This window comes from Petromyzon marinus, unplaced genomic scaffold, assembly GCF_048934315.1.
Source record: "Petromyzon marinus isolate PM22_M1 ecotype Great Lakes invasive population unplaced genomic scaffold, UKy_Petmar_22M1.pri1.0 PM_G_Scaffold_91, whole genome shotgun sequence".
NCBI classification, from domain to species: domain Eukaryota; kingdom Metazoa; phylum Chordata; class Hyperoartia; order Petromyzontiformes; family Petromyzontidae; genus Petromyzon; species Petromyzon marinus.
In genome coordinates, this window is record NW_027423048.1 from 383,826 (window position 1) to 406,685 (window position 22,860).

At 46.5% G+C, this 22,860-nt stretch overlaps 1 protein-coding gene across 1 annotated transcript; it reads left to right on the forward strand.

Annotated features, from left to right (window-relative positions):
• Positions 1-12,709: 12,709 nt before the first annotated feature.
• LOC142922065 (uncharacterized) lies at positions 12,710-18,333 on the forward strand. The gene is made up of 2 exons (XM_076063205.1): positions 12,710-12,771; positions 16,165-18,333. Exon 2 carries the CDS (start codon positions 16,175-16,177, stop codon positions 17,084-17,086), a length of 912 nt encoding a protein of 303 aa, XP_075919320.1. The 5' UTR covers positions 12,710-12,771; positions 16,165-16,174; the 3' UTR covers positions 17,087-18,333.
• The last annotated feature ends 4,527 nt before the right edge of the window (positions 18,334-22,860 follow it).

Sequence of the window (22,860 nt, forward strand, 5' to 3'; positions counted from 1 at the left end):
ATGCTTCTGTGTTCTCTGGTGTACTTGAAGATTTGATGAATGTGCAAATGCCTTCCCACACACACTGCACTTAAAGGGTTTCTCTCCCGTGTGTACTCTGGTGTTTTTTAAGAGCAGATGACTGTGAAAATGCCTTCCCACACACACTGCACTTGAAGGCTTTCTCTCCCGTGTGTGTTCTCCGGTGTGATTTAAGACCAGATGACTGTGAAAATGCCTTCCCACACACACTGCATTCGAAGGGTTTCTCTCCCGTGTGTGTTCTCTGGTGTTTTTTAAGAGCAGATGACCGTGAAAATGCCTTCACACACACACTGCACTTGAAGGGTTTCTCTCCCGTGTGTGTTCTGTGGTGTTTTATAAGAGTAGATGAATCTGAAAATGTCTTCCCACACACAGTGCACCTGAAGGGTTTCTCTCCCGTGTGTGTTCTCTGGTGTGTTTTAAGAGCAGATGAATCAGAAAATGTCTTCCCACACACACTGCACCTGAAGGGTTTCTCTCCTGTATGTGTTCTCTGGTGTGTTTTAAGAGCAGATGACCGTGAAAATGCCTTCACACACACACTGCACTTGAAGGGTTTCTCTCCCGTGTGTGTTCTCTGGTGTTTTTTAAGAGTAGATAAATCTGAAAATTTCTTCCCACATACAGTGCACTTGAAGGGTTTCTCTCCCGTGTGTGTTCTCTGGTGTGCTTTAAGAGCAGATGACCATGAAAATGCCGTCCCGCACACACTGCACTTGAAGGGTTTCTCTCCCGTGTGTGTTCTCTGGTGTTTTTTAATATTAGATGATTCTGGAAATGCCTTCCCACACACACTGCAAATGAAGGGTTTCTCTCCTGTGTGTGTTCTCTGGTGTGTTTTAAGAGCAAATGAATCTGAAAATGTCTTCCCACACACAGTGCACCTGAAGGGTTTCTCTCCCGTGTGTGTTCTCTGGTGTGTTTTAAGAGCAAATGAATCTGAAAATGTCTTCCCACACACACTGCACAAGAAGGGTTTCTCTCCTGTATGTGTTCTCTGGTGTGTTTTAAGAGCAGATGACCGTGAAAATGCCTTCACACACACACTGCACTTGAAGGGTTTCTCTCCCGTGTGTGTTCTGTGGTGTTTTATAAGAGTAGATGAATCTGAAAATGTCTTCCCACACACAGTGCACCTGAAGGGTTTCTCTCCCGTGTGTGTTCTCTGGTGTGTTTTAAGAGCAGATGAATCAGAAAATGTCTTCCCACACACACTGCACAAGAAGGGTTTCTCTCCTGTATGTGTTCTCTGGTGTGTTTTAAGAGCAGATGACCATGAAAATGCCGTCCCACACACACTGCACTTGAAGGGTTTCTCTCCCGTGTGTGTTCTCTGGTGTTTTTTAATATTAGATGATTCTGGAAATGCCTTCCCACACACACTGCAAATGAAGGGTTTCTCTCCTGTGTGTGTTCTCTGGTGTGTTTTAAGAGCAAATGAATCTGAAAACGTCTTCACACACATACTGCACTTGAAGGGTTTCTCTCCCGTGTGTGTTCTCTGGTGTATTTTAAGAGTCGATGAATCTGAAAATGCCTTCCCACACACAGTGCACTTGAAGGGTTTCTCTCCTGTGTGTGTTCTCTGGTGGGTCTCAAGAACTGATGGCCATGCAAATGCCTTGTCACACACAGTGCACTTAAAGGGTTTCTCTCCCGTGTGTGTTCTCTGGTGTGATATAAGACCATATGACTGTGAAAATGCCTTCCCACACACACTGCACTTGAAGGGTTTCTCTCCCGTGTGTGTTTTCTGATGTTTTTTAAGAGCAGATGACCGTGAAAATGCCTTCCCACACACACTGCACTTGAAGGGTTTCTCTCCCGTGTGTGTTCTCTGGTGTGTTTTAAGAGTAGATGAATCTGAAAATGTCTTCCCACACACACTGCACCTGAAGGGTTTCTCTCCCGTGTGTGTTCTCTGGTGTGTTTTAAGAGCAGATGAATCAGAAAATGTCTTCCCACACACACTGCACAAGAAGGATTTCTCTGCCGTGTGTGTTCTCTGGTGTGTTTTAAGAGCAGATGACCGTGAAAATGCCTTCGCACACACAGTGCACTTGAAGGGTTTCTCTCCTGTGTGTGTTCTCTGGTGTATTTTAAGAGCAGATGACCGTGAAAATGCCTTCACACACACACTGCACTTGAAGGGTTTCTCTCCCGTGTGTGTTCTCTGGTGTTTTTTAAGAGTCGATGAATCTGAAAATGTCTTCCCACACACAGTGCACTTGAAGGGTTTCTCTCCTGTGCGAGTTCTCTGGTGCTGTGTCAAATTTCCAGTCCGATCCGTGCTGTATGCACGCTGGTCGCATTGTTGACTTGTCGTACCGAGCTGCTGTGCTGAGGGCCTTTGCTCCATCAGACCAGCGTCAGCTGCAGCCAGAAAATAAGAATATCCACACCATCTACACGTCAGTATCGAGCCATGGAGGAATGAATATAAACAGTCACACGTGAGTTACACGTCTATATTCATTCATGTATTCACGACTAGCTGTACTACCTGGCTTCGCCCGGGACTTGGATCCACCACGTCCGGCCGCCTTTGTCTCCCCAGTGGCGATGTTCACACCACAGCAGTTCCTCGTTTGAGGCTGACTCGACCTAGGAGAGGCCCAGAAGCGGTTCAAATAATCGTCGCCGGTGGTGGCCGTGAGCGGGAATCGAACTCGGGACGCCGGGTTCGTAGCGCGGTGTAGCGCTAACCGATACACTACAATACTTTACGCTTCCACACACACACAGATACACACACAGACACACACACAGACACACACAGACACACACACAGATACACACACAGACAACGCTAACCGCTACACTACAATGAGTGACGCTTCCACATGCGCGGGTCACGTGACAGATTTGACGTCACAGCTCACTTGCTGTGCAAAAAATCTATACATTATTGAGCTCCCCCCCCCCTAAAAAAAACAAAAGTGTATTTGTATAATGTTTGCACGGTGTACAGTCTGGAAAGTACCCACATGGCAAATTTCCAGTTTGTTGTATGTTGGGAAGTACGCTAAACATTTTGAACAGACACACAATCACAACTTTGCCTTTTATATATATTTGGAGATGCAGTGAAAAACTTTCCCAAAATTCATCACGCGGTTTCAGTTTTTTGATTTTCAGTTTGATTTATTTTGGTTATAGTCCCGTGAGCCATTCGGCTCTTGAATCGGGTGCAACCACAACAAGCGAAAAAACAAAAACACGACCAAGAAAATCATCTTACAGTGACTTTGTGTGACTGTGCAAACAGCACTGTCATGGCACGCAATGAGAGGGCAAATGTCATAAATATTCCTGTAAGCCCGCGCATCTTCAACATTAATGTTGCCATAGAAACGTTGTGGGGTTTTTTGCTTCATTTAAAAAAAGAAAAATTATTATCTTTTATTTTATTTTCTATCTACGTGACTTTACCGAAAGAACCAAGAATATTAATTCCTGCAGTCACCAAAGTTTTAAGTCAAAACATTCACACACGTTGACAAAGCCTCACCTTGTGTTGTTGTGGGCAGGTCGCTTCTGATAACAAGAGCGGTATAGCAGCTCAAGCGGGCTTGGCCTGCTAACAAAAGAAAATAAAAACTGCGTGAATATTTACAATAAAACAAAGTTACAAAGTGGCGAGCCGGGTGAAGACAAATTAATTAAAGTGAACGCAATCAGGCGAGGGCAGGAGGCAAGGCCCCGCGTGGCTAGGCCCCGCGTTGTAAAGTTCCAACCTGGACATCGATTCCCATGCTCGCTGCTACTCAACTGACATCCCTGAGAGAGCGAGGCTCTACCTTGGTAAACAACAACCACCACCACCACAACGATCACCACCACAACGATGAGAATTTCTCACCTCGGATTTCAGTGCAAGCGCTCACACGGCAGCTTCCTGTTACCTCGCGACAGCAGGAAGTAGCATGACGTCACTTCCCTCCCACGAGCGGCTCTGTAACTGAATAAATTATATTTTGATTTAAAGCTTTCGTGACTGCAGTAATTCATATTCTTAGTTTTTTCGGTAAAGTCACGTTGAAGAGAAACAACAAAATATATATTTTTATTGTTTTATATATTTTGTTATTTTGTTGTTTCTCTTCAACGTGACTTTACCGAAAAAACTAAGAATATGAATAAATTATGTTAATGAGGCCGGCCCATATGTGGAGGGATGGGGGCGTGGGCGCTGAACCCGTCGCAATAAACTCGCGACGGCTTTAATGGTAACATTATGTTAATGAGCCGCCAGTCACTGGGCGTAGCTTTGCCCAAATAAGGATTGTACCGGAACAGAATCGGCAGTGACCAAACAGAGGTGACGTCACGCTCAAGGTGGACGGGGTTGGGGTGAATACCTTGGTGGCAAGACGTCACTAGCGAGGCACACCTCCCCCTGGCATTTCACAGCGATGAGGTCATGCTGAGTGGTGACGTCACAGAGCGGGAATGGAGTTTAAGTTGATTTAGATTCATTTTCCATTGCTCCATCTCTTCAACAGAGACCTCTTGGGTGCGTGAGCTCAGCAACTACAACGTGGACATTACTGTGTGTACACACTGTTTCTGTGTGTACACACTGTTTCTGTGTGTACACACTGTTTCTGTGTGTACACACTGTTTCTGTGTGTATACTGTGTGTGTGTACACTGTGTATGTGCACACTGTGTGTGTGTACACACTGTGTGCCTGTATCTGTGTGTGCCTGTGTCTCTGTGTGTGTGCCTGTGTGTGACACCTGATGATGATTGCTTGTGTTGCAGTTGAATTGTCGTGAGAATGTAATTGTTTTATATTTTTGTTATTTTATTGTTTCCCTTCTACGTGACTTTACCGAAAGAACCAAGAATAAATATCAGCTCTATGTTTTCAAGTCAATACAGTTTGGGTAGTGAATAAATTATTGTCTAAATAAGCTACACATGACGAATTGTAGGCAATTATAGTTATAATCAGAGACATTTTTAAACAATCACGTGGTCCCTATAGTCGCCGTTAGAGACACAAAATCTGCTTGAAAACAGTTCATCAACATATATGAATACATTTATTCGAATAAGCAGAGTTAATTTCCTATTTATGGCATGCCAGCTATGTGTCAGTTTTCGATATCAACATCACCTTATAAAAGAATAACATTTAAAAAATAAGCGCGCAACTTTATCCGTGATGAACGCTGCACTTTCCGTTGTTTTCATGCAGGGGGCGCGTGTAGGTTTACAGCGCCCCCTGCAAATGACGGAGGCGCAGGGACAGACGTTCAATTACGTTGGAATCGATCTGCAGACGACCAGCAGCTCCGTGTCGCCTTATCTCCATCCCGCAATCCCAAACAGGTGAAAGTCCGCATCGAACCGAACCCCCGGCAAGGCCATCTACTTAACGACGAGAGAAAATTCACACGAAATGTCCTTCTCAACGAAGACTTCCGGATGTAAAATTAACTTTTAATGAAGAAATAATCTAAATCAAAACACAACACAATTCAAAGATGTTTCATTTTAAAACTTCAAAACGGAGCATGGGGTGCTTGCGTGAATGCGTCCTTCGTGTGCAAATGTTGTGACTTTCCTGGCCTGAAGGCCGTCAACGTGTTGGACCATTATTGTGCACAGCGTCTCAACAACAGCAGTGGGGTTTGCTTCAATCGATAGGTAACGAACATCCAGACGTCAATCAGCAAGGAGCATTTCTAGTCCTAGTTAGACAAAATCTACATCAACACGTAAGACAAAACTACAATTCGTGTTGTAGAGAATGTACCTCCTCCTATAGTGTAACTTTCAAGTGGTATGCCTTGTAACTGATGAATGATCCGAGCGTGCTACCTATTTCAAAGACAATGAGTTGCTCCAGATGCTTAGTGGAACACAAAAACACCGTTTGACCTGTATCACAAGAACAACGGGTCCCACCTGAGTTCTCTGTACAGGTTACTTTCAAACACACACACACTTTGTCATAACATCACTTAATCAATGTTTGACCCTTATAGATCAAATGTTACAAGTATGCACAAAACCAGACAAGTATACATTCTAAATTATTGACAGGCATATTAACAAAATTGGATTACTGCAGTGAAATATACTGCATCACGTTACATCGTATTAACAAAAAGCTTTTTAAAAAAGTGGCACAGTCTGCTTCACAGTGTATGTAAAACATACTATTGTGTCATTCAAAACGAGTAGGCCATTGCATGCTGGCGTCTGAGTGAAAATGTAGCAAATTCTAAACATTACCTACAAACTACACAACTGAGATGACACATCAATCATCGCCCCCTACTGACAGGCTCTTGTCCACATGCAGGCCGGTGCAGGGCCACCACCTTGTGCCACCCAGGGGCAGCTGCTACTTGGGGATGCTCTTCGAGTGTTTCAGAAGAGGTACGACACAAAACTCCGAGTTGCTGAGGCGATTAAGCAAGCACCATGTAAAAGCAATTGCTATAACATAGTGAATGCTTGGGAGCTTATTGGCTCTTGCTCCTGGTTAAAGATCTACCCAACCCACGGGCCCACAAAGTGCTCAACTTCACATTACTGTCATTAAAGGCCTGTGACAAAGGTGCATCTATTGTAGCGACATCGTCTCTGGCTTACACATCTACCGGGTCTCCACTTGACTTTGTATGGTCTAGGACAGGGGTCGGGAACCTATGGCTCGCGAGCCAGATGTGGCTCTTTTGATGATTGCATATGGCTCGCAGATAAAACAAAATATTCTCACTTGTTTTAATCCATCCATCGATTTTTCACTGCGCATGTCCTGTTCAGGGCTGCAGGAGCAATTGTCCATTATTTTAATTGGATGATACTGGCCTACGTTTGCCGTTGCTGGGTAAAACAGGTAAACGCCCCCTTTTGAATCAGTCTGAGACTGCGTCTGCTCGGTCATTAGCTCAAAGCTAACCCTTCGACGAAGAAGATGGCGAAAAGAAAAAAAGACGACGAGTATCGTACATTTCAGGACGAATGGACCGAAGAATTCGCCTTTGTGGAGAGAGCGGGTTCTGCGGTGTGTCTAATTTGCAATGACAAAATTACATCGTTGAAACGGTCGAATGTAAAGCGGCACTTCGACACGCACCACGCTACCTTTGCATCAAAATACCCTGCGGGAGACAGCAGAAAGAAAGCGTGCCAAGAGCTTCTGAGCAGGGTGCAAGCTAGCCAGCAGCAACTCCGCGTATGGACCCGGCAAGGTGACTATAATTCGGCTAGCTTTGCTGGTTCTTTAGCAATAGTGAGGAACGGAAAACCATTCACAGATGGCGAGTATGCTAAAACGTTCATGCTGGATGTAGCCAATGAACTTTTTGATGATCTTCCGAACAAAGACAAGATAATCAAACGGATACAAGACATGCCTCTGTCGGCAAGAACTGTTCATGATCGTACCATCGTGATGGCAAACAAAGTGGAGGAAACGCAAGTGAAGAACATAAATGCAGCGCCGTTCTTTTCTCTGGCTTTGGATGAGTCAACAGACGTGAGCCATTTGTCGCAGTTCAGCGTGATTGCAAGATATGCTGTTGGTGACACACTGCGCGAAGAAAGTCTTGCTGTTCTGCCATTAAAAGGGTCCACAAGAGGTGAGGATTTATTCAAGTCTTTCATGGAGTTTGCTCAAGAAAAAAGTCTACCTATGGATAAACTTCTCTCAGTGTGTACTGATGGTGCTCCGTGTATGGTGGGGAAAAACAAAGGATTTGTGGCGCTTCTCTGTGAACATGAAAATAGACCCATCCTAAGTTTCCATTGCATTATACACCAGGAGGCACTTTGTGCTCAGATGTGTGACAGGCAGTTTGGCGAAGTGATGTCGCTGGTCATTCGTGTGATCAACTTTATTGTTGCCCGAGCCTTAAATGATCGCCAGTTTAAAACACTGCTGGATGAAGTTGTAAATAACTATCCTGGTCTGCTTTTGCACAGCAATGTGCGTTGGTTGTCAAGAGGGAAGGTGCTTAGCCGTTTTGCGGCTTGCCTGAACGAAATCCGGACTTTCCTTGAAATGAAAGGCGTCGGGCATCCTGAGCTAGCCGACACCGAGTGGCTCCTCAAGTTTTACTATCTCGTAGATCTGACTGAACATCTGAACCAGCTCAACGTGAAAATGCAAGGCATTGGAAATACAGTGTTATCCCTCCAACAAGCTGTATTTGCTTTTGAAAACAAGCTGGAGCTTTTCATCACGGATCTTGAAACAGGTCGTTTACTACATTTTGAAAAACTGAGCCAATTTAAAGATGCATGCACAGCAAGTGAGCCCATTCAAAACCTTGATCTCCACCAGCTAGCTGGCTGCACATCCAGTCTCCTACAGTCCTTCAAAGCACGCTTTGGAGAATTTCGTGAGCACACTCGTCTTTTTAAGTTCATCACCCATCCAAACGAGTGTTCACTGAACACAGCCGACCTGAATTACATCCCTGGTGTCTCCGTCAGAGATTTTGAAGCAGAAGTGGCTGACCTGAAGGCCTCAGACATGTGGGTGAATGAAGATTTGGAAAGAATCACACGACAGAAAGCGGAGTTGGCGAGCAAGCACATGTGGACAGAAATGAAAAAACTCCAACCCGAAGACCAGCTGATTCTCAAAACTTGGAACGCGCTTCCTGTCACATACCACACACTGCAGCGTGTGAGTATTGCTGTATTGACCATGTTTGGATCTACGTATGCATGTGAGCAGTCATTCTCACATCTTAAAAACATCAAGTCCAACCTACGATCACGTTTAACGGATGAAAGCCTCAACGCTTGCATGAAGCTTAACCTCACCAAGTACCAACCCGACTACAAAGACATCAGCAAATCCATGCAGCACCAGAAGTCGCATTAATGGTGAGTGTTATAACATTATTTAAAATAATAAATTCAGAGGCTTATTATACTGACATTTAGTTGAATTCACTTTTAAAATATATTATATGGCTCTCACTGAAATAAATTTCCAAATTTTTTGCTTTCATGGCTCTCTTAGTCAAAAAGGTTCCCGACCCCTGGTCTAGGAGCAAGTCCACCCATACCTCCACTTCCACAAACTGCTGGGAGTTGCCTCACTCTGCCTCAGTCAGAATTCTCCTCCTGCTTCACGTTGCCTTCATCAATGTAAAGGTCCCATTCTGGAGATGAATCTTCATCTTCACATTTTACCTTCACTTCGTCGCTCATCACTTGTTCACATTTCACCTTCACCTCTCCATATTTCACCTTGATACCTTTAAAAGTGTCCAAGCTGAGATTTTTGTCCGGTTCTTGTTTCATGAGGGATGGGCTCATTGCGGCACTTTGACTTTCACAAGCTGATTTCAGACTCCACTCCTTGTGGATCTTCTGATGCTTCTGTGTTCTCTGGTGTACTTGAAGATTTGATGAATCTGCAAACGGCTTCCCGCACAGAGTACACTTGAAGGGTTTCTCTCCCGTGTGTGTTCTCTGGTGTTTTACAAGATCAGATGAATGTGCAAACGGCTTCATGCACACACTGCACTTGAAGGGTTTCTCTCCTGTGTGTGTTCTCTGGTGTTTTTTAAGAGAAGATGACCGTGAAAATGCCTTCCCACAAACACTGCACTTGAAGGGTTTCTCTCCCGTGTGTGTTCTCTGGTGTACTTTAAGATGTGATGACTGTGCAAACGCAATCCCGCACAGAATGCACCTGAAGGGTTTCTCTCCTGTGTGTGTTTTCTCGTGTTTTTTAAGAGAAGATGACCGTGAAAATGCCTTCCCACACACAGTGCACTGGAAGGGTTTCTCTCCTGTGTGTGTTCTATGGTGCGTCTCAAGAACTGATGGCCATGCAAATGCCTTGTCACACACACTGCACTTGAAGGGTTTCTCTCCTGTGTGAGTTCTCTGGTGCTGTGTCAAGTTTTCAGTCCGGTCCGTGCTGTATGCACGCTGGTCGCATTGTTGACTTGTCGTACCAAGCTGCTGCCTTTGCTCCATGAAACCAATTCTGCAGAGGAAGCGTCAGCTGCAGACAGAAAAAAATAATATCCACGCCATTTACAAGTCAGTTTCGAGGCACAGAGGAATGCATATTACACAGTAACACGTGATTTACACATCTATACTTATTACTAGATTCATGATGTAGTGAAAACAATTCCCAAATTCATCACAATGACAGGGGAAATGTCATAAATATACCTGGAAGCCTTCATATCTGCAAAATGAATGTTAACCCAAAACTCCGAGCACACAATTTCGGTTCTCTGACTACAAAGGAATATTTATGAAAGCTAAATTCGGCTGACATAGCAAAGGGTGTTAAAAACAATACTATTTGTGTTATGCAGAAATGCATAAATTAATGTTCAATCGCAACTTAGAGGTGTGAATCCAGGCTCATATGTCCTTGAATGCTGGGGATGAACAGTTCCGACTTCAGCTGCATGTGTGTGCTGTGTTCACCTCCTGTTTCCATTCTTAGTAAGAGTTCCAGAGGAAAACAAAAATCAACTATTGTTTTGATATAACCTCCGTGTTCAACAGAGTAAACAGACTTTACTTCAAACACAAACTTGACACTGTCACACACTGCCATGAGTAAACAGGTGGTGGTGTGACCAGCACCATGCCTGGCCACCTTCATCTGCTCAGCATTAATTCTTCCTCACTCCACCAAGTAATGAATCGAGGATCAATCAACATAGCCGAGGCTATCCGTGTCTCTGTCTCTCTCTCCCCGTGGTGAAGGTGTTCCCCTCCAAACATTCAGAGCCAACAGCGGCACGCGCTTAGCGTCTTTGACCGAAAGACATTGACGCACGTATTGTTGGTTCTTTCAGTAAAGTCACGTAGATAGAAAATAAAAATAACAGATTAAATTCAATAAGATAAAGACCACTTGTGTTGCGATCGAAACGTCGTGGGTTTTTTGCTTTATTTTCAGTTTTTTTTATTTTATTGTTATTTTCATTTTATTTTCTATCTACGTGACTTTACCGAAAGAACCAAGAATATTAATTCCTGCAGTCACGAAAGTTTTAAGTAAAAACATTCACACACGTTGACAAAGCCTCACCTTGTGATGTTGTGGGCAGGTCGCTTCTGATAACAAGAGCGGTATAGCAGCTCAAGCGGGCTTGGCCTGCTAACAAAAGAAAATAAAAACTGCGTGAATATTTACAATAAAACAAAGTTACAAAGTGGCGAGCCGAGTGAAGACAAATTAAACTTAAGCGAGATAATTAAAGTGAACGCAAATCAGGCGAGGGCAGGAGGCAAGGCCCCGGGTGGCTAGGCCCCGCGTTGTAAAGTTCCAACCTGGACATCGATTCCCATGCTCGCTGCTACTCAACTGACATCCCTACGAGAGAGCGAGGCTCTACCTTGGTAAACAACAACAACCACCACCACAACGACCACCACCACAACGATGAGAATTTCTCACCTCGGATTTCAGTGCAAGCGCGCACACGGCAGCTTCCTGTTACCTCGCGACAGCAGGAAGTAGTATGACGTCACTTCCCCCCCACGAGCGGCTCTCTAACTGAATAAATTATATGCTTAGTTTTTTCGGTAAAGTCACGTTGAAGAGAAACAACAAAATAATAATATAATTTATATTTATATTATAAGAATATGAATTACTGCAGTCACGCAAGCTTTAAATCAAAATTTGGTTAAATTATGTTAATGAGGCCGGCCCAAATGTCGAGGGATGGGGGCGTGGGCGCTGAACCCGTCGCAATAAACTCGCGACGGCTTTAACGGACACATTATGTTAATGAGCTACCAGTCACTGGGCGTAGCTTTGCCCAAATAAGGATTGCAACTGGAACGATATCGGCAGTGACCCAAGCGGAGGTGACGTCACGCTCAAGAGCGCGGTGGACGGGGGTGGGGTGAATACCTTGGTGACGTGAAATCACTAGCGAGGCTCACATGAAATTGACTTTTCCAAGACAGAGGTTCTTTGTAAGCCATCTGGCTACCATGAGAGATTCGTTCATGAGGCTATCCACATATACAAGCACAGAGACAATTTCAACCGAGAAGATGGATTCTGGCTTAGCAATCATTGGAACGATTTGATAAACCATTTCAGGTCTTAATTGATTATTCACGCTTACAGTGGCTTTCAGACAGCATACATTAATTTTTCGTCTCCCCCCTTCTCTTTTCAGAACATAGATGGACTAGTCCTTCTAAATAAACTGCCAAATCGCTGCGCGTGGCGCTAACGTTTTAAAAATAAATAAATACACCGTTAAAAAATAAATACATTTATGCAAACCGACACACCTGATGACGACCGTTTGTGTTATGGTCAAAACGTCATGAGAATTTTTATTGTTTTATATATATTTTATTATTTTATTGTTTCCCTTCAACGTGACTTTACCGAAAGAGCTAAGATTACGGAATATCATTTGGGTCATTTTTTTGTTACTCAAGATGAGATTTCTGATATTACTGCGTTTTTTAAAATATTTACATAACCAATAAAAATTTGTGTTTTTTTTATTCAGACCGCGCCAATGCCAACGCGAGTGTTTATTGTTGATGGTGAGTTTTGTAAATCCGTCGTACGGTAAAAAGAATAAAGTTTTCCCCGAAAAAAAATAAAAATCTCTCCGCCTTGGAGCCAATCAAGTTTCAGTTTCTCCCCTCCCACGTGACGCGGAGTTTTCTGGCTCCTCCCCCTCCTTGCTCGCCGCCATTTTGAGAGTCGTGAGGGAGGTGAAGCCTGCGGCCTTGACAACGACGAAGATTCACCAGGGTCAGTGACAACCTCACACTCACACACTGTGACAACCTCACACTCACACACACACTGTGACAACCTCACACACACACTGACAACCTCACACTCACACACTGTGACAACCTCACACTCACACACACTGTGACAACCTCACACACACTGACAACCTCACACTCACACACACTGTGACAACCTCACACTCACACACACACACTGACAACCTCACACTCACACACTGACAACCTCACACTCACACACTGACAACCTCACACTCACACACACTGACAACCTCACACTCACACACTGACAACCTCACACTCACACACTGACAACCTCACACTCACACACACTGACAACCTCACACTCACACACACTGACAACCTCACACTCACACACTGACAACCTCACACTCACACACACTGACAACCTCACACTCACACACACTGACAACCTCACACATTGACAACCTCACACTCACACACACTGACAACCTCACACTCACACATTGACAACCTCACACACACACACTGTGACAACCTCACACTCACACACACTGACAACCTCACACACACTGACAACCTCACACTCACACACACTGACAACCTCACACACACACACTGACAATCTCACACTCACACACTGACAACCTCACACTCACACACACTGTGACAACCTCACACTCACACACACACTGTGACAACCTCACACTCACACACACACTGTGACAACCTCACACTCACACACACACTGTGACAACCTCACACACACACACTGACAACCTCACACTCACACTGACAACCTCACACTCACACACACTGTGACAACCTCACACACACACACTGACAACCTCACACTCACACACTGACAACATCACACTCACACACACACACTGACAACCTCACACTCACACACACACTGACAACCTCACACTCACACACACACTGTGACAACCTCACACTCACACACACACTGTGACAACCTCACACTCACACACACACTGTGACAACCTCACACTTACACACACTGTGACAACCTCACACACACACACTGACAACCTCACACTCACACACTGACAACATCACACTCACACACACACACTGACAACCTCACACTCACACACACACTGACAACCTCACACTCACACACACACTGTGACAACCTCACACTCACACACTGACAACCTCACACTCACACACTGACAACCTCACACTCACACACACTGACAACCTCACACTCACACACACTGACAACCTCACACTCACACACTGACAACCTCACACTCACACACTGACAACCTCACACTCACACACACTGACAACCTCACACTCACACACTGACAACCTCACACTCACACACACTGACAACCTCACACTCACACACACTGACAACCTCACACATTGACAACCTCACACTCACACACACTGACAACCTCACACTCACACATTGACAACCTCACACACACACACACTGTGACAACCTCACACTCACACACACTGACAACCTCACACACACTGACAACCTCACACTCACACACACTGACAACCTCACACACACACACTGACAATCTCACACTCACACACTGACAACCTCACACTCACACACACTGTGACAACCTCACACTCACACACACACTGTGACAACCTCACACTCACACACACACTGTGACAACCTCACACTCACACACACACTGTGACAACCTCACACTCACACACACTGTGACAACCTCACACACACACACTGACAACCTCACACACACACACTGACAACCTCACACTCACACTGACAACCTCACACTCACACACACTGTGACAACCTCACACACACACACTGACAACCTCACACTCACACACACACACTGACAACCTCACACTCACACACACACTGACAACCTCACACTCACACACACACTGTGACAACCTCACACTCACACACACTGTGACAACCTCACACTCACACACACTGTGACAACCTCACACACACACACTGACAACCTCACACTCACACACTGACAACATCACACTCACACACACACACTGACAACCTCACACTCACACACACACTGACAACCTCACACTCACACACACACTGTGACAACCTCACACTCACACACACACTGACAACCTCACACTCACACACACACTGACAACCTCACACTCACACACACACTGACAACCTCACACTCACACACACACTGACAACCTCACACTCACACACACTGTGACAACCTCACACACACTGACAACCTCACACTCACACACACTGACAACCTCACACACACACACTGACAACCTCACACACACACACTGACAACCTCACACTCACACACACACTGACAACCTCACACACACACACACTGACAACCTCACACACACACACTGACAACCTCACACACACTGACAACCTCACACACACACACTGACAACCTCACACTCACACACTGACAACCTCACACTCACACACACACACTGACAACCTCACACTCACACACACTGACAACCTCACACACACACAGGCTGACAACCTCACACTCACACAGACTGACAATCTTACACACACACTGACAATCTCACACTCACACATTCTGACAATCTCACACACACACAGGCTGACAATCTCACACTCACACACACACTGGCAATCTCACACTCACACACAGACTGACAATCTCACACACAGACTGACAATCTCACACACACACACTGACAATCTCACACTCACACAGGCTGACAATCTCACACACACACTGACAATCTCACACTCACACAGGCTGACAATCTCACACACACACTGACAATCTCACACTCACACAGGCTGACAATCTCACACACACACACACTGACAATCTCACACTCACACACACACTGACAACCTCACACTCACACACTGACAATCTCACACTCACACACACTGACAATCTCTCACTCAAACACAGACTTACAATCTCACACTCACACCCTGCCCCAACACAATTAAGGCTGCACACGAGCAGGGCCGGATTAAGATTGTGTATGGCCCTGTGCTACACTTCACGTGGCCTTCACGTGGCCTCAAGGTGCACATGGCCTGGCACAAGCGTCGTGGTGACGTCACCACCACGTAGTGGCGAATGGCATTTGTTGTTGTTGTTGTTACTACAGGTACTTTGAGGCCCCCAGTAATATTCCCAAAAGGAAAACAAAGTTAAAGAACAATACAATTTATTTTTACAAGGCTAACGAGAAAATAAATTCAGCATTCACAACTGAAAAAAACTTTTTCTCTTAATCTCTGGAGGCCCTCCAGCTGGCGGAGGCCTCTGGGCTGCAGTTCCTAAAGCCCCCACGCCTCAATCCGGCCCTGCACACGGTCGATGCTTGTCTCTGTAGTGTGCGTGTGATTTTGTGTGTAACGTGTAAGGTTTATCTGCAGAGTCGATCGCATGGAGAAGTCCTCGACAGAGCCCGGTGCTAAAAGGCACCAATGCGACCGGTGTACCTACAGCACGGATCACGCTGAACACATGAAGCATCATCAGAGAACACACACGGGCGAAAAGCCATTCCGGTGCACCGTGTGTGAGAAGGCATTTGCTTGTTTAACAAATCTAAAAATTCACCAGAGAACACACACGGGCGAAAAGCCATTCAGGTGCACCGTGTGTGAGAAGGCATTTGCTTGTTTAACAAATCTAAAAATTCACCAGAGAACACACACGGGCGAAAAGCCATTCAAGTGCACCGTGTGTGAGAAGGCATTTGTGCATTCATCATATATTCGAATTCACCAGAGAATGCACACGGGTGAGAAGCCCTACAAGTGCACTTTGTGCATGAAGGCATTTACTCGTTTAGAAATTCTTCAACATCATCAGAGTACACATACAGGCGAGAAGCTGTACAAGTGCACCGTGTGTGAGAAGGCATTTCCCTATTCAAACTCTCTTCGGATTCACCAGAGAACACACACGGGCGAGAAGCCCTACAAGTGCAGTGTGTGTGGGAAAGCATTTTCCTATTCAAACTATCTTCGGATTCACCAGAGAACACACACAGGCGACAAGCCCTACAAGTGCACCGTGTGTGGGAAAGGGTTTATCGCGTCAGGACAACGAACGATGCATGAAAAGATCCACGAGAGGGTGAAATCTACTTGTGAAGGCCAAAGTGCCGCTGCCATGAGTCCATCTCTCATAAAACAAGAACCGGAAGAAAATGACAACTTTGCTACGTGGCCAGGAGTGATGGTGGAGTGTGAAGAAGAGATAACGGTGAAGCGTGAAGGTCAGGGTTCGACTCGAGGTGGTGACCTCCTGGTGGATGGGGTCAGCGTCAAGCGGGAAGAGGAGAACTGAGACTGTCGCTTGTGATTGCCCGGTCGCTTCTGAACACATTCTCCTGCGGAGGGAGCTAGTAGGAACGTTGGGTTGCCCCGTCAATGGCCAGGGTCAACGGCGGCGCCACCACGTGGTGTATTCCGCAAATATGCCCGACTGTGAGGGCTGGCACAAGCCGGCGTGAGTAGGTTAAACGTTGAGTTTTATAAGGGCACCACGGGGTGACCAGCCCCTCACCACCCAGCCCCACCCAGCCCCTCCCCTCTCCACCCAGCCCCACCCCTCTCATTTTTGGATGCACGACGGACAGACAGACACAATAATCCCCTGTGGGCTGGTGGTGTAACCAGGAAGTTCCTACCAGTAAAAGGCGTCGTGTAGCTCAGTCGGCATTACTGGGAAAAATAACCATTTGTCTAATCTTGATTTGAAGCTTTCGTGATTTCTTTGTCTATTAAACTGGAAAAGGACTTTGGCCACATTTGTGCTACGTTTTTTTTGTTTGGGGGGGGGATGTTATAGATTGCGTAAATATATACCCGGTGCGGGTTGTAAACATCGCCCCCTAGGGAGACAAAGGTGGTCAGCCGTGGTGCTGGCTACCCACCCCCTTCAGTGCCATTCGGGGCTTCAGATGTGTTGCTCGCTAGTGTATAATGTAACATAGACTCACAAAGAGACCCAGAGACTCATCACACAGATACCCATAGACTAATCACACATACCCATAGACTATTTAGAGACCCATAGACTCACACAGAGCCATAGACTCATCATACAGAGACCCATATACTCACACAGAGACCCATAGACTCATCACACAGATACCCATAGACTAATCACACATACCCATAGACTCATCACACAGAGACCCATAGACTCATCACACAGAGACCCATAGACTCATCACACAGAGACCCATTGACTCATCATACAGAGACCCATAGACTCACCACGCAGAGACCCATAGACTCATCACACAGAGATCCATAGACTCATCACACAGAGACCCATAGACTCATCACACAGATACCCAGACTCACCACAGAGACAGTCGACTGATCACACAGAGACCCATTGTAATAAAATAATTGCATTGTGAAAATTCTAAATTTTTCTGAAATGTTAATTGTGTAATGTAATGAACGATGTGTTAAAGTGTCATTACAAACGTGTGTGTTGTGTGTATCATTGTGATTGATATTCTTGTTTAATATGTATGTATATTATTATTTGCGGTTATGCATAAAGTTTATCACGACTTATTATCTTTCAGTTTACCTTGTGTTATGAGGTGTGGTTCAGAGGATGAGGATGGGAGAAAATCTGGGTCACGTGACCTTGATGGTTGAGGACCAGAAGTTTCATCCTCTTCCTCGTCTAGTGAGAATGATTCTGGTGCATCAGGAATCGGCAGTCCTTCTCCGTGGGGTCCTGGGCGTGTAGCTGATGGAATGTTTGGATAATGCCCAGTCCACTTTTAATTCTTTGACAAACCTTTCCTAACTGGAGGCGCCATGCAGAAGTAACAATTGCCGATATGATCTGTTGGCTCTCTCCAAATCATTGGCACTGCAAAAGGCATAGATTTCCTGTTCAACCACTGGTGAAGATTCGTTGCACAAGTGTTGCAGTATAGAAGACAGTATATAAGGCTAGCGGTCACGAGTGGTAATAACAGGCTAGGTAGCAGAGAGGGAGCGATATTGGATCTTCAGGAAGGTTCAAGAACCTTCGAGAGAGTTCGAGAAGTAGGGGCGTGGCCAGGGGTGGGTGGATGGCCACGCTGGGGGTAAAAAGGGGGCGAGGAGCGAGGTTCTGGGCTGCCGTGGGAGTCAGGGGTCGTTGCTGTGTCGCAAGTCGTCGCTGTCAAGAGAACCCTCACCAGTCAGTGTGTCTGCGAGTCATTACACGTGGATTGTGTGTGTTGGGTAGAGGGGGCTAAATAGGAGCAGCCTGAACTTCTGTTGACCCCAATCCCTCGTGAAAACCTTCGTCTTAAAGCATCATTAAACATGTTCACTATACGCAGTATTAGGGAGTATTTAGCTGCTATAGATTTCCACATTTCATATAAGCCCCTTCGTTCAGCTATCATTTGTGATAACCGGGTAGTTTCTGGCTTTACCTAGTAAAATATATAGTTTAATCAGCAGTAGCCTACTTTAGGAGCTTAATATAATACATTAATTACCTGCTATAATCACCCAGAAATGTCTGTCCGTCCCGTGCGTGACGTCACTACACAGGAGGCCTACCCCCCGCGTGACGTCACTCCACATGAACCCCTCTCCCTTCATTAATATTCACGCACGCATGGAAATTTACACTGACGCACAAGAAGGTCGCGCACTCCACATGCCGCACCCCTTTCCCTTCATGAATATTCATGAGCGGGTGACGTCACTCTACATGCCGCACCCCTCCACAACCATGAGCCGGAGACGTCACTCCACATGGGGCAACCCCCACCCCCCCACGATTAATAATCACGAGCTGAACAATTTTTCTATTAAATATTTAAGACTTACTGCAATATACACCCGTCCTTGGACGGGCAAAAAAGCTCGTCTCACATATTAAACTAAAACAATTTAATAAATCAAAATAGCAACCAGTAACGCCTAAAACAACTGTCTTATTAAGGTTACGAGTGCGAGGGGTGACGTCACGCGGGGGGGGTGGGGTCCGTGACGTCACACGGTCGCCCACAACCACTCTCCCGTATCGTGACGTCACGAACGCCTGCAACCAACCCCGCACCGTGACGTCACGAGCGCAGCTGCAGGGTGACGTCACCGAGCGTGTGGCTGGCTGAGGTAAAAACAATACAAAACTATATATTTTTCTATAAATCATATTAAACATTTCGGGGTTTATATCAAGTAGAGGACGTGGGGCGGCTGTTATTTTACGTTGCCGAGTAGTTTATTTATAAATACAATTTTACACGTCTTTTTTTTTAAGACTTCGGAGTTGCTACGTCTGAGGGGGGTTTTTTGTTCTTAATTTTTTTCTCACCCCTTGAAGGTCACGAAACAAGCGATAAAAAGTGCGGGAATCCGAGTGTTTATAAATAACAAAAACAATATTACACGCTGGGGGGGGGGGGGGGGCGGGTTAAAAGTCGCCTCATAGAAAAAAAGAGCGGGAAACTGTAAAAAGTTGTGAGGTGATGGATTTATTTCATTTATTTTATTTTTTATTTGGTATCACGCTGTGAGCCACGACCCAGCGTCGCTTTCGTGAGGGTGAAACTTTCATCAGCCTCATGGGGTCCACAACATTTTACTTTGCTTGGAAATACGACGTTTTACACCACCCCCTCCCATCCCCAGCGATTCGATTGCTGTGCAGTGTTTGGAATGTGCTAGGAGATGTTAACTACCTCGCCTGTCATCATCACGGTGACTAGGAGATGTTAACTACCTCGCCTGTTGTCATCACGGTGACTAGGAGATGTTAACTACCTCGCCTGTTATCATCATGGTGACTAGGAGATGTTAACTACCTCGCCTGTTATCATCACGGTGACTAGGAGATGTTAACTACCTCGCCTGTTATCATCACGGTGACTAGGAGATGTTAACTACCTCGCCTGTCATCATCACGGTGACTAGGAGATGTTAACTACCTCACCTGTTATCATCACGGTGACTAGGAGGTGTTAACTACCTCGCCTGTTATCATCACGGTGACTAGGAGGTGTTAACTACCTCGCCTGTTATCATCACGGTGACTAGGAGATGTTAACCACCTCGCCAGTCGTCATCACGGTGACTAGGAGATGTTAACTACCTCGCCTGTTATCATCACGGTGACTAGGAGATGTTAACTACCTCGCCTGTCGTCATCACGGTGACTAGGAGATGTTAACTACCTCGCCTGTTGTCATCACAGTGACTAGGAGATGTTAACTACCTCGCCTGTTATCATCACGGTGACTAGGAGATGTTAACCACCTCGCCAGTCGTCATCACGGTGACTAGGAGATGTTAACTACCTCGCCTGTCGTCATCACGGTGACTAGGAGATGTTAACTACCTCGCCTGTTGTCATCACAGTGACTAGGAGATGTTAACTACCTCGCCTGTCGTCATCACGGTGACTAGGAGATGTTAACTACCTCGCCTGTTATCATCACGGTGACTAGGAGATGTTAACTACCTCGCCTGTTATCATCACGGTGACTAGGAGGTGTTAACTACCTCGCCTGTTATCATCACGGTGATTAGGAGATGTTAACTACCTCGCCTGTCGTCATCACGGTGACTAGGAGATGTTAACTACCTCGCCTGTTATCATCACGGTGACTAGGAGACGTTAACTACCTCGCCTGTCGTCATCACGGTGACTAGGAGATGTTAACTACCTCGCCTGTTGTCATCACGGTGACTAGGAGATGTTAACTACCTCGCCTGTTATCATCACGGTGACTAGGAGGTGTTAACTACCTCGCCTGTCATCATCGGCGACCGGGCAACGTTGGGCGGCGTCGGCGACAGCGTCGGTGGCGTCGTCGGCACTGGCGGCACCGGTCGCGGCGGCGTCGTCGTCGTCGCCCCACGGCCGCTGCCGTCCGGTGACCGGCAGGGCGGTGCCGTGGCCGCTGGCGGCACCAGGAAGGGCGAGGGGTTGGTGGTGGTGATGGAGGAGAAGGGCGAGGAGGTGGAAGAGAAGAGTGAGGAGGTGGTGATGGAGGAGAAGAGTGAGGAGGTGGATGAGAAGGGTGAGGAGGTGGAGGAGAAGAGTGAGGAGGTGGTGGCCTCCTCCTCCCACACCGTCATCAAGCGTCAGCGGAGCTACACGGGGAGGGGCAGCCATGTTTCCTTCCCACACTTGGAGCTGCAGAGAAAAAGGTACATACACACATACATACACACATACATATATACATAACAACAACCGCCATTCGCCACTAAGTGGCGGTGACGTCACCACGACGCTTGTGCCAGGCTATGTGCACCCTGAGGCCACATGAAGTGTCGAACGCCCGCTGGCAGGAGGTCACGGGGCAGACCGAGGTGCCACGGGTCGACTGACTGAGATGACTGGCTGAGGCACCACCTGTGCCCCCTACTGTGCCAACCTGCTGTGCTTTAGCCACCCGGCGCTCCGCTCGTTGTTATGAGCATCGCTCCTCCGCCCTCCGTTGTTGTTGGAGGGCGACTGCCTCCAACTGCCCAGTAGCATCCTTCACGAACCTCTTCCACAGAGGCCGATCTTGACACCGCTGGTACCAGTCATCGGCAAGTCCGCTCAGCTCCACGTCCTCCTGTACTGCATCACTCCATCTCTTCTCTAGCCTGTGCCGCGCCCGCTTAGCCCCCTCAATCCGGCCGAACAAAAGCTGTTTCGGCATGCGTTGGCTGGGCATGCGGGCTACATGGCCCAGCCATCACAGCCTTGCCCGCCGGAGGAGCTCACCGATGGGACCTTGCCCAGATCTTTCAAGGATTTGTGAGCTCCTCACACAATCCAGTCTGGTTAAACCCAGGATGGATCGTAGGCAGGCCAGCCTAAATGTTTCTAACCGGCGAAGATGTTCCATTAGGGGGGTCCACGTTTCGCAAGCGTAGAGAAGGGAGGGAATGACCGTGGCCGAGAAGACCTGAAGCTTAGTGCGGAGCGACAGACCATGTAGCTTCCACACAGCGTTACGCAACCGATGAAAAGATATTGCCGTTCGACTGATTCGGAGTGAGACCTCTGCTGTTAAACCAGAACCGGTCATGAGCACACTGCCAAAGTATGGGAAACTCTCCACTCTCTCCACAACTGCCCTATCCCTA

Coding starts and splice junctions, on each gene's coding strand:
- LOC142922065 (XM_076063205.1), top strand. CDS start 16,175: ATGGAGAAGTCCTCGACAGAGCCCGGTGCTAAAAGGCACCAATGCGAC.